The sequence below is a fragment of the Somniosus microcephalus genome, chromosome 22 (assembly GCF_052327205.1).
Source record: "Somniosus microcephalus isolate GS21.2 chromosome 22, FLI_Smic_1.0, whole genome shotgun sequence".
Classification (NCBI taxonomy): Eukaryota; Metazoa; Chordata; class Chondrichthyes; order Squaliformes; family Somniosidae; genus Somniosus; species Somniosus microcephalus.
In genome coordinates, this window is record NC_141008.1 from 6248062 (window position 1) to 6260960 (window position 12899).

The 12899-nt window shown below is 47.1% G+C and overlaps 1 protein-coding gene across 1 annotated transcript in view; it reads right to left on the reverse strand.

The window, feature by feature from the left end:
* cux1b (cut-like homeobox 1b) overlaps positions 1–12899 on the reverse strand; it is a 69620-nt gene that overhangs the window by 5748 nt on the left and 50973 nt on the right. Inside the window, exons 6-8 of the mRNA XM_085964141.1 lie at positions 5291–5374; positions 3908–3964; positions 3745–3825 (exon numbers count right to left, since the gene is read on the reverse strand). Coding sequence (XP_085820267.1) covers positions 3745–3825; positions 3908–3964; positions 5291–5374 — 222 coding nt within the window. The remainder of the gene's footprint in view (positions 1–3744; positions 3826–3907; positions 3965–5290; positions 5375–12899) is intronic.

A 12899-nucleotide genomic window follows, 5' to 3' on the forward strand; every position in this document is an offset into this window, starting at 1 on the left:
CTCTGAGCACCAGAATTTAGAAACTTTATACGTCCCATAGGACAATGAGACAGCAAATCTGCTGGTGAACCCTTCCACCAAGATCAGCATTGCTGTACCCGGTGCATGATAGTACCTGGTCCTCCTCCTCCAGCATCAACCCACTGAATAGCTGAGCCTTGAAGACAGCAACAAAATGTTAACAAAGTGCTTCTACATTTGAGGCGAGGTTAGGTGTCTTCAATAGGTTCTGAAGCCTAATTAATCAGCTCAAAGTTCAATCGGGATTCTGTACACAGAGAATCCGTGAAGAGCATTGGGATATGATTTACCCAAGTGAGCTATCCGAATAAATCACAAATGTCGAGACATTGTGAACTGGTTTGGCATTAAGATATAAACCATAGCTGAGCACTGAGGCAGTGCGAGTGTTAAATGTTCTGCTACAAGTCAGGAGGGATTTGCTCCACCCTTCTCTTTCACCTATGACCTCTGCCAGTCTTCCTGCGACATGAGTCTGTGGTTCTCTACTAACAGCCTGCCTTGGTTACAGGGCATTGATCTGGCTGGGGTAAAGAGCTGATTTTGCTACTTTAATCAAGGGATGAGGTAGGGACATCCCAGTCGAGGGACAGCAAGGGAAGAGGTAGGGACATCCCAGTCTAGGGACAGCAAGGGAAGAGGTAGGGACATCCCAGTCTAGGGACAGCAAGGGAAGAGGTAGGGACATCCCAGTCTAGGGACAGCAAGGGAAGAGGTAGGGACATCCCAGTCTAGGGACAGCAAGGGAAGAGGTAGGAACATCCCAGTCTAGGGACAGCAAGGGAAGAGGTAGGGACATCCCAGTCTAGGGACAGCAAGTGAAGAGGTAGGAACATCCCAGTCTCCAGACAGCAAGGGAAGAGGTAGGGACATCCCAGTCTCCAGACAGCAAGGGAAGAGGTAGGAACATCCCAGTCTAGGGACAGCAAGGGAAGAGGTAGGGACATCCCAGTCTCCAGACAGCAAGGGAAGAGGTAGGGACATCCCAGTCTAGGGACAGCAAGGGAAGAGGTAGGGACATCCCAGTCTAGGGACAGCAAGGGAAGAGGTAGGGACATCCCAGTCTCCAGACAGCAAGAGAAGAGGTAGGGACATCCCAGTCTAGGGACAGCAAGGGAAGAGGTAGGGACATCCCAGTCTCCAGACAGCAAGAGAAGAGGTAGGGACATCCCAGTCTAGGGACAGCAAGGGAAGAGGTAGGGACATCCCAGTCTAGGGACAGCAAGGGAAGAGGTAGGGACATCCCAGTCTAGGGACAGCAAGGGAAGAGGTAGGGACATCCCAGTCTAGGGACAGCAAGGGAAGAGGTAGGGACATCCCAGTCTAGGGACAGCAAGGGAAGAGGTAGGGACATCCCAGTCTAGGGACAGCAAGAGAAGAGGTAGGGACATCCCAGTCTAGGGACAGCAAGGGAATAGGTAGGGACATCCCAGTCTCCGGAGCAAGGGAAGAGGTAGGGACATCCCAGTCTAGAGACAGCAAGGGAAGAGGTAGGGACATCCCAGTCTAGGGACAGCAAGGGAAGAGGTAGGGACATCCCAGTCTCCGGAGCAAGGGAAGAGGTAGTGACATCCCAGTCTTGGGACAGCAAGGGAAGAGGTAGGGACATCCCAGTCTAGGGACAGCAAGGGAAGAGGTAGGGACATCCCAGTCTAGGGACAGCAAGGGAAGAGGTAGGGACATCCCAGTCTCCAGACAGCAAGGGATGAGGTAGGGACATCCCAGTCTCCAGACAGCAAGGGAAGAGGTAGGGACATCCCAGTCTCCAGACAGCAAGGGAAGAGGTAGGGACATCCCAGTCTAGGGACAGCAAGGGAAGAGGTAGGGCCATCCCAGTCTAGGGACAGCAAGGGAAGAGGTAGGGCTATCCCAGTCTAGGGACAGCAAGGGAAGAGGTAGGGACATCCCAGTCTAGGGACAGCAAGGGACGAGGTAGGGACATCCCAGTCTAGGGACAGCAAGGGACGAGGTAGGGACATCCCAGTCTAGGGACAGCAAGGTAAGAGGTAGGGACATCCCAGTCTAGGGACAGCAAGGGAAGAGGTAGGAACATCCCAGTCTCCGAACATAAGGGAAAGGGCCGTGTTGAAATAGAACCATTTAGATTGTCTCAATTTATTTTTTCTCCTCCTGTGTCTGGGTTCTACTTGTTAACCGCCTACAAAGGCACGACTGAAACCAGGCGCTCGTTGTGTGGACGTTGGCAGGGTAGACCTCAGTTTGTGCTGGACTATCCCTAAGCATGGCTTTGAACAAGATGCTGGTTGGTTTTGTGCCCTTGACAGAAAGTCAGCGAGTGCCACTGGCCGTGTGTCACACTGGCAGTCAGCGAGTGCCACTGGCCGTGTGTCACACTGGCAGTCAGCGAGTGCCACTGGCCGTGTGTCACATGGCAGTCAGCGAATGACACTGGCCGTGTGTCACACTGGCAGTCAGCGAGTGCCACTGGCCGTGTGTCACACTGGCAGTCAGCGAGTGCCACTGGCCGTGTGTCACACTGGCAGTCAGCGAGTGCCACTGGCCGTGTGTCACACTGGCAGTCAGCGAGTGCCACTGGCCGTGTGTCACACTGGCAGTCAGCGAGTGCCACTGGCCGTGTGTCACACTGACAGTCAGCGAGTGCCACTGGCCGTGTGTCACACTGGCAGTCAGCGAGTGCCACTGGCCGTGTGTCACACTGGCAGTCAGCGAGTGCCACTGGCCGTGTGTCACACTGGCAGTCAGCGAGTGCCACTGGCCGTGTGTCACATGGCAGTCAGCAAATGACACTGGCCGTGTGTCACACTGGCAGTCAGCGAGTGACACTGGCCGTGTGTCACACTGGCAGTCAGTGAGTGCCACTGGCCGTGTGTCACACTGGCAGTCAGCGAGTGCCACTGGCCATGTGTCACATGGCAGTCAGCAAATGACACTGGCCGTGTGTCACACTGGCAGTCAGCGAGTGCCACTGGCCGTGTGTCACACTGGCAGTCAGCGAGTGCCACTGGCCGTGTGTCACACTGGCAGTCAGCGAGTGCCACTGACCGTGTGTCACACTGGCAGTCAGCGAGTGCCACTGGCCAGCCGTGTCATGTGGATCGATGAGTTAATGCTTCAAACATTCTGTCAAAACCAATTTTCACAGGAATGACTCGGTCGTTAACTAGATACACTGATGTTACATGTCTGAAATATGAAACAAACATTAACTGGAAAGGTATCAACACACATGGTTTATCAGGATATTTGTTCTCAGTCAGGAATTCAGTGGGACTGGATGGAATAAGCATTGCGGGATCCAATGCAAGTTGGGAGGTTTAAATAAGGAATTGCAGTCATTAGCCTATATATTATGGCTGAATGGCACCACTCGAATCTGAATCACTATTTAAAGGAAGAGGTTGCAGATCATTGGACCTGAGAAACACTTCTAAAACAGTTGGATTGGAGCAGGACATTTTCCTCTATTGTCCTGCACCTTGCCCCACCGCGCTCTGCCCCACCGCGCTGTGCTCCACCGCGCTGTGCTCCACCGCGCTCTGCCCCACCGCGCTCTGCCCCACCGCGCTGTGTCCCACCGCGCTCTGCCCCACCGCGCTCTGCCCCACCGCGCCGTGTCCCACCGCGCTCTGCCCCACCGCGCTGTGCTCCACCGCGCTCTGCCCCACCGCGCCGTGTCCCACCGCGCTCTTATATTTGAAATGTTCATAGCATCAGAATCCAGTGAAGATAAAAACTACTTACAAGAAAGACCATGCAGTGCAGCAGCACCGTGTAGAAAAAGGCAATAGTCCGAGCCAATTTGTTTGACAGGATGACGCGGCCCTTAAAAAAAGAAACAAACCTTATAGATCGTTCAAAATCAAAGGGTCCAACCATTTTAACAGCAAAAGTGGACTGCACTCACCATGCTCAGGGTGGCTTTATCCCAGGGGCTGAGACTCAGATATCTGCGCTGACGCTCCTAGACACAGCACCAGAACAAACACTTAGAGATTGCAGTCACTGGACACCAAACATTTTATGTCTTCTTTTATATTAAGAAGCCATTTTCAGTCAAGGTTGACTCATCATCAGGAAACAAGTGACAGGTTTCTAATTTGCACTTTTTATGTCATTTGTGGGAAGGGAGGTGATGACAGGTAATGTGAACTTTGAAGGATTACACACTCCCCTTTTTTTGGAAAGTGAACAGGATAATTTTTCAGTGATGATGTACTGGCACCTGTGGCATTGTTTGGGGAATATACGTATACGGTATCCAACCCCTCTGTGCTACAGCATGTGAGACACCACCAGCTTTATTTCAGTTCAGGGTCATTGCTTGCTCCACTACAACAGTAGTCCCTTTATCAGCTGGAGTATTGTGTCCAATTCTGGGCACTACACTTTAGGAAGGATGTCAAGGCCTTGGAGAGGGTGCAGAGGAGATTTACTAAAATGTCACCATGAATGAGGGACTTCAGTTATGTGGAGAGACTGGAGAAGCTGGGGTTGTTCTCCTTAGAGTAGAGAAGGTTAAGAGGAAATTTGATAGAGATGTTCAAAATCTTGAACTGTTTTGATAGATAAATAAGAAGGAACTGTTTCCAGTGGCAGAAGGGTCGGTAACCAGAGAACACAGATTTAAGGGGATTGGCAAAAGAACCAGAGGCAACATGATGGCAGAAGATGCCCACGGTTTCCTTGTAGGGTCTGGGGGAGCACTCCTGCACCACCTGGCCCACCAGGAAAGTCTTTGAAAATTAAAATCACTTGCCGTCTGGGCCCTCTCTGGGCCTGTTCCTCCTCGGCGCCCGGTGTTCCTGCCGAGGCCGGCAAACTCACGACTGCATCAAAATGGTAACATGGCCTGAATTACATCATCAGAACCGGAATTATGCATTTCTATGAGGCCCTCACCTGCCTGGATTGAGGGCTCCACACACCTCCCGAAACCTGGGAGTCAAAATACTGACCGCTGTTAGTGTGGCGCCAAACCGGAGGGCAGGACGCTGCCTCCATTTTTGCCCTGCCGCCTCGTTCTCACCAAGCATGGGAGGGGTTAAAATCGGCCCCAAGGCGGCCATGTTCCTCAGTGAGGTTGGGTAAGCAGACTGGAAAGCCTTGTGTGAGTGACACTGGGCTGACTGGACAATCACTTTTGTCTTTAGCAGTAATTGATTGAACTGCTACATTTGTTTTCCATTATAATCTTAAAATCTAATATAACTGACAGCTTTGCTCTGGCACTTCTAATTCAAAAATTAAAACAGATGTTGAGTGAGGCTGTGCCGTCAGAAAGTCCTACCTTCCTGCTGAAAGAAGCAAAGGGATCCAGACGCTCTTCATATTGCGAGGAGTAACGCAGCTCAGTGTCATCACTGCTCGTGCCCTGCGGAGTCAACCATCAACATCAGGAAACCTGCTCACAACAAGGCCTGTTGTGACCTGTACTTTTCCGGTTATACTGTGAATGATCTCGATAGTCTGCTTCATTGGCTGTAAAGAGCTTTGGGATCCCCTGAGTTTGTGAAAGGCGCTACAGAAATGCAAGTTCTTTCTTTCTTACATCTATCGATTATCAATCAATCACTTTCCCCTCTGTGAGCTTCAACCGTTGTGGCCTCCAGTCTGCACTCGCTGACTGCCATCTACCAGTTACAAAATCCATGACAATAACTGGGTCCACGGGCAGAGGTGGTCACTTCCTGCCCAATACAACAACCTGGTTATATCAAAATGGACAGACTGGAAATGTGTTTCAATTTGTTGTAATTCTGTCACTGATTTAGGGTATACATCTCTCCAGGGTGGTCTTGCTCTCTGCATCAAGAGTAAAACTGCTTGCAACAGATGTAGGCTTCCACCTCTGGCAGTGTAATTAGCACCAATCTATCCAATCACAAACCAGCAGATTAAGTGCATGATACAAAAACATCAGTGTAATTTTCAGTTCTTTAAATATTTTGTTTATTTTTGTTAATCAGATGGCCAATATGAACCTTCCGATATGGAGAAAGTTCCTGACCGCGAGCCTATCAAGACATGGGAACAGTTGCACGTGTGCAGTCATTTCACAGTTGCTGCCTGTGTTCTCGATTCTACTGCAGAGGGTAAACAGGAAAAATTCAAAGCAGCAGGAACAAGGACATACTGCACAAACTGTGCTGCTGAATTGTTCACATCTGGGCATCCCCTGATGCATTGTTCACATATGGTCATTGCCTGATGTATTGTACAGATGGACATTGTCTGATGTATTGTTCACAGATGGACATTGTCTGATGTATTGTACAGATGGACATTGTCTGATGTATTGTACAGATGGACATTGTCTGATGTATTGTTCACAGATGGACACTGTCTGATGTATTGTACAGATGGACATTGTCTGATGTATTGTACAGATGGACATTGCCTGATGTATTGTACAGATGGACACTGTCTGATGTATTGTTCACAGATGGACATTGCCTGATGTATTGTTCACAGATGGACATTGTCTGATGTATTGTACAGATGGACATTGCCTGATGTATTGTTCACAGATGGACATTGTCTGATGTATTGTTCACAGATGGACACTGTCTGATGTATTGTACAGATGGACATTGCCTGATGTATTGTTCACAGATGGACATTGTCTGATGTATTGTTCACAGATGGACATTGTCTGATGTATTGTACAGATGGACATTGTCTGATGTATTGTTCACAGATGGACATTGTCTGATGTATTGTTCACAGATGGACATTGTCTGATGTATTATACAGATGGACATTGCCTGATGTATTGTTCACAGATGGACATTGTCTGATGTATTGTTCACAGATGGACATTGTCTGATGTATTGTTCAGATGGACATTGCCTGATGTATTGTACAGATGGACATTGCCTGATGTATTGTACAGATGGACATTGCCTGATGTATTGTACAGATGGACATTGCCTGATGTATTGTACAGATGGACATTGCCTGATGTATTGTACAGATGGACATTGCCTGATGTATTGTACAGATGGACATTGTCTGATGTATTGTACAGATGGACATTGCCTGATGTATTGTACAGATGGACATTGCCTGATGTATTGTACAGATGGACATTGCCTGATGTATTGTACAGATGGACATTGCCTGATGTATTGTACAGATGGACATTGCCTGATGTATTGTACAGATGGACATTGTCTGATGTATTGTACAGATGGACATTGCCTGATGTATTGTACAGATGGACATTGTCTGATGTATTGTTCACAGATGGACATTGTCTGATGTATTGTACAGATGGACATTGCCTGATGTATTGTTCACAGATGGACATTGCCTGATGTATTGTTCACAGATGGACATTGTCTGATGTATTGTTTACAGATGGACATTGTCTGATGTATTGTACACCATTAGAATTGGTGCAGCACCTTCAGTATCTCTCTTTCTGACTGACAATAACCTTGTTGGCCTTTACAGTCCAATCTTAAATTAGGGAGTCTTAACACTGGTCTGGAAGCTTGCACGAAATGTGAGGAATGGAAGCTGCACTCTAGCAGGAACAGCGTCGGAACAGGAGTGAGTTATTCATCCATTGAGCCTGTTCCATCATCAATTAGATCATGGCTGACCTGTATCTTAACTCCATCTACCTGCCTTGGTTCCATATCCCTTAATACCTTTACCAGACAAAAATCTCTCAATCTCAGTTTTGTAATTTTCAATTGACCCCCAGCCTCATCAGCTTTTTGGGGGAGAGAGTTCCAGATTTCCACCACCCTTTGTGTGAAGAAGTGCTTCCTGACATCACCCCTGAACGGCCTGGCTCTAATTTTAAGGTTATTCCCCCTTGTTCTGGACTCCCTCCCTCTCTACTCTATCAAATCTTTTAATCATCTTATACACCTCAATTAGATCACCCCTTAATCTTCTATACTCAAGGGAATAAAAGGCGACAAGTCCCCTGGACCGGATCGCCGACATCCTAGGGTTTTAAAAGAGGTAGCTACAGAGATAGAGGATGCATTGGTTTTGATCTTACAGAATTCCCTAGATTTTAGAATGGTCCCCGTGGAGTGGAAGGTAGCAAACATAACCCCACTATTCAAGAAAAGAGGGAGAGAGAAAACAGGGAACTGTAGATCAGTTAACCTGACACCAGTAGTAGGGAAAATGCTAGAATCTATTATTAGGGACGTGGTAACAGCACATTTAGAAAATCACAATAGGATTGGGCAGAGTCAACACGGATTTATGAAAGGGAAATCATGTTCGACAAATCTGCTAGAGTTTGTTGAGGTTGTAACTAGCAGTGTAGATAAGGGGGAACCAGTGGATGTGGTGTATTTGGATTTTCAAAAAGCATTCGATAAGGTGCCACACAAGAGGTTATTACACAAAATTATTGGCAGGCTATAACTAGTGGGGTACTACAAGAATCAGTGCTTGGGCCTCAACTATTTACAATCTATATCAATGACTTAGATGAAGGGACCGAGAGCAATGTATCAAAGTTTGCTGACGATGCAAAGCTAGGTGGGAAAGTAAGCTGTGAGGAGGGTGCAAGGAGCCTGCAAAGGGATATAGACAGGTTTAGTGAGTGGGTAAAAACGTGGCAAATGGTATATAATGTGGAGAAATGTGAAGTTATCCACTTTGGTAGGAAAAATAGAAAAGCAGAATATTTTTTTTTAAAAGGTGAGAGATTGGGAAATGTTGGTGTTCAGGGGGACCTGGGTGTCCTTGCACACGAATCACTGAAAGTTAACATGCAGGTACAGCAAGCAATTAGGAAAGCAAATGGTATGTTGTACTCCAATCCCTTTGTAATGAAGTCTAAGAGTAAAGAAGTCTTACTGCAATTATATAGGGTCCTGGTGAGACCACACCTGGAGTATTGTGTAGTTTTGGTCGCCTTACCTAAGGAAGGATATTCTTGCCATAGAGGGAGTGCAACAAATGTTCACCAGACTGATTCCTGGGATGAGGAGAGATTGAGTAGACTAGTCTATATTTCCTAGACTTTAAAAGAATGAGAGGTGATCTCATTGAAACATACAACATTCTTTAGGGGCTTGATAGGTAGATGCAGGGAGGACGTTTCCCCTGGCTGGGGAGTCTAGAACCGGGGTCACAGTCTCAGAATAAGGGGTCGGCCATTTAGGACTGAGATGAGGAGAAATTTCTTCATTCAGAGGGTTGTGAATCTTTGGAATTCTCTACCCCAGAGGGCTGTGGAGGCTCAGTCGTTGAGTATATTCAAGACAGAGATCGAGAGATTTCTGGATATTAAGAGAATCAAGGGATATATGGATTGGGCGGGAAAGTGGAGTTGAGGTGGAAGATCAGCCATGATCTTATTGAATGGCGGAGCAGGCTCGAAAGGGCCAAATAGCCTATTCCTGCTCCTAATTCTTATGTTCTAAGGGAATACAAGTCTAGCCTACGCAACCTTTCCTCAGAAGTTAATCCTTTTAGCCCCGGTATCATTCTGTTGAATCTGTGCTGCACCTCCTCCAAGGCCAATGTATCCTTCCTGAGATCCGGGGCCCAGAACTGAACCCCGTACTTGAGGTGGGCTCTAACCAGAGCTCTGAACAGCTGGAGCATCACTTCCACCCCTTGTATTCCAGCCCCTTGAGATAAAGGACAACATTCCATTAGCATTTTAAATTATTTTTTTGTACCTGTCCACTAGCATTTAGTGATTTCTGTACTTCTGTGATTTCTAAACCTCTTGGCTCCTCCACTGTTTGTAGCTTCTCGCCATTTAGAGAATACTCTGATCGATCTTTCCTGGGTCCAAAGTGGATGACCTTCCCCACACTGAACTCCATCTGCCAGAGTTTTGGTCACTCACTTAATCTATCCATGTCCCTCTGCAACTTTCTGCTTCTATCTACGCTATTTACTGTGCCACCTAACTTAGTGATGTCAGCAAACCTGGATATACGGCTCTCTATTCATTCATCCAAGTCATTTATAAACATAATGTAAAGCAGAGGCCCCAGTACAGATCCCTGGGGGTCACCACTAGTCACATCCTGACAATTTGTGTACACACCCATTATCCCTACTCTCTGTCTTCTAGCTCCTAACCAATTCCCGACCCACATCAATAGGTTGCCTTCCAATTTCATGCGCTCTCATTTTTGTTAACAGTCTCTTATGTGGAACCTTGACGAAAGCCTTCTGGAAGTCCATAGAAATAATATCCATAGACACTCCCTTATCTGCATTAGTTACTCCTCAAAAAATTCAACTAGGTTCATTAGACATGACTTACCCTTTACAATCCACGCGGGCGCTCTCTGATCAGCTCATATTTATCCAAGTGCTCAGTCACTCTGTCCCTAATAACAGATTCCAGTAACTTCCCCACAACTGACGTTAGACTAATAGGCCTATAATTTCCTAGTTTCTCTCCTACCCTTCTTAAATAGTGGAATGATATTGGCAACTTTCCAATCCAAGGGGACAATTCCTGAATCGAGAGTGTTTTGGAAGATCACAACTAACGTGTCTACAATTGCCTCACCTACTTCTTTTAATACCCCGGGGTGGAAAGCATCGGGTCCGGGAGATTTATCTATCTTTAATCTCATTAGTTTCTCCATCACCATTTTTAAAAAACTTATATTGAATCTAGTTAGTGCTCTCATGTGTGTACCTATTCAGTATAGAATGAAGCTCTTGCAGAGAATAGCAGTAGGAAACCAGTCTGAGAACATTGTGCGCTGTGACACTGCAAGCAGCTGGCGAGCTGGGGAACCCCCGATTTTCCAGACTCACTCACCCAGTTACCATTGGAAGGGCTGGTTGCAATGAGTGCAATTTCTACTCTTAGACTTAACCCTGGTGCACATGCTCTGCTTTAACTAGCCTGAGGCTGTGTGCCCTGCAATAATCTGTGGAGACACTACACAAGGTGCCCTCTGCTGGCTGGACTCAGGTTTGCAGTCAGAAACTTCAGCCTCCTGGAATCCAACTCCTGCCAAGTCAGCAATTTCTGTGACTTACAATTTTCATTTATATCTTTTCCTTGAACAAAAACAGTAATTTCCATAATTGATGAGTTCACTTGAAAGTCACAATGGGATTCCTGCCACAGAATTTCAACAATAACTTGCATTTATATAGCGCCTTTTTAGAAAAACATCCCAAGCTGTTTCACAGAGGTGTAATCATACAAAAAATGGATAGTGAGCCAAAGGCGGCCACAGCAGTGATGGGTGAACGGGACTTAGTGCAGGATAGGATACGGGCAGCAGGGTTCGGGATTAGCTGATGTTTATGGGAGGCTGGCCAGGAGAGGATTGGGATAGTCAAATCTAAAGGTAACAAAAGCCACAGACGAGGGTCTCGGCAGCAGATGGGCTGAGGCAGGGGCGGAGTCGGGCCATGTTACGGAGGTGGAAGTAGGCGGTCTTTGTGATGGAGAGGATGTGGGATCGGAAGCTCACCTCAGGGTCAAATAGGACACCGAGAATGCAAACGGTCGGGTTCAACCTCAGACAGTGGCCAGGGAGAGGGGTGGAGTCGGTGGCTAGGGAACGGAGTTTGTGGTGGGGGGCCTAAACTCGTTATCTTTATTTTTCCCAAAGATTAACTGGAGGAAATTGCGACTTATTCGGGACTGGATGTTGGACAAGCAGTCTGACAACACAGGGGTGGTGGAGGGGTTGAGAGGTCGTGTTGAGGTAAAGCTGGGTGTCATCAGTGTACATGTGCAATCTGACCTTACTTCTTCAGATGATGTCACCAAGGGGCAACATGTAAATGAGGAGGAGAACAAGGATATACAATGGTGGAGAGGCATTAGAGGAGGTCAATCGTGTCAAAGGTTGCAGACAGGTCGAGAAGGACGAGGAGGGATAGTTTATCAGGGTCACAGTCACAGTGGGTGTCATTTGTGACTTTGATAAGGGCCGTTTGTTTCAGTGCCGTGGCAGTGGCGGAAATCTGATTGTTGAAGTTCAAATATGGAGTTGCAGGAAAGATGGGCATGGATTTGAGAGGAGGCTTTGGAGAGGAAAGGGAGGTTGTCGATGGGGCGGTGGTTTGCAAGAACAGAGGAGCCGAGGGTGTTTTTTTTGAGGGGTGATGATGCTAGTTGTGAAAGGGGGCCAGAATGGGAAGCTGGGTGGTCACAAGAGCAGGAGGTAGGTTCCATAGACAACGAAGGGAGGTAGGAGAGAAACTATAGGAAGATGTGTGTTCGGGGCGAGTGGGACAAAGACTATTACTGCTGTGTAACCCAGCTCCTCCAGTAGACAGGCAACCCCCAGCAACATGGAGTCACCTGACAGTAATATGCACCAAGGAAAAATAAGATGAGAACATCAAGCGATGCGTTTGATTTCTGAACTTTGTATCAGTTTACAAAGCAGAATCAAGGTTGAATGCAGCTATGGTAAATACCTGAGCAATGACATCAGATAGATGGGAGCTGGCAGTGAGCCAACAGCTGGAATTCAGCCAAGTGCTTGACTGTTGTCTAGATTGAATGACTGCCAGAAACTCTCCATCAGTGCTTTAATACTCCTTGAAATATACGATGTGAAGAATAATTATGTTCTTCATTTCCTGTGTGGTTATATGGTGGGTGTGATAGATGTGTCACAACATGGCCAATGGGACTTGAAGGCAGATGTCTAGCTTTATACGATTACAAGTGGCTGTTCAGCACTAAATTACTAGCAAATAAACATTTTTTAATTTGTTCTTGGGATGTGGACAATGCTGTCAAGGCAGCATTTATTGCCCACCCTGAGTTGCCTTGAGGGCATTAAGTGTCAACCACATATGTGAGGCTGGAGTCACATGGAGGCCAGACTGGGTAAGGGTGGCAGGTTTCCTTCCCTGAAGGGTATTAGTGAAAAAGATGGGCTTTGAGCAACAATCTGGCGATTTCTGATGCC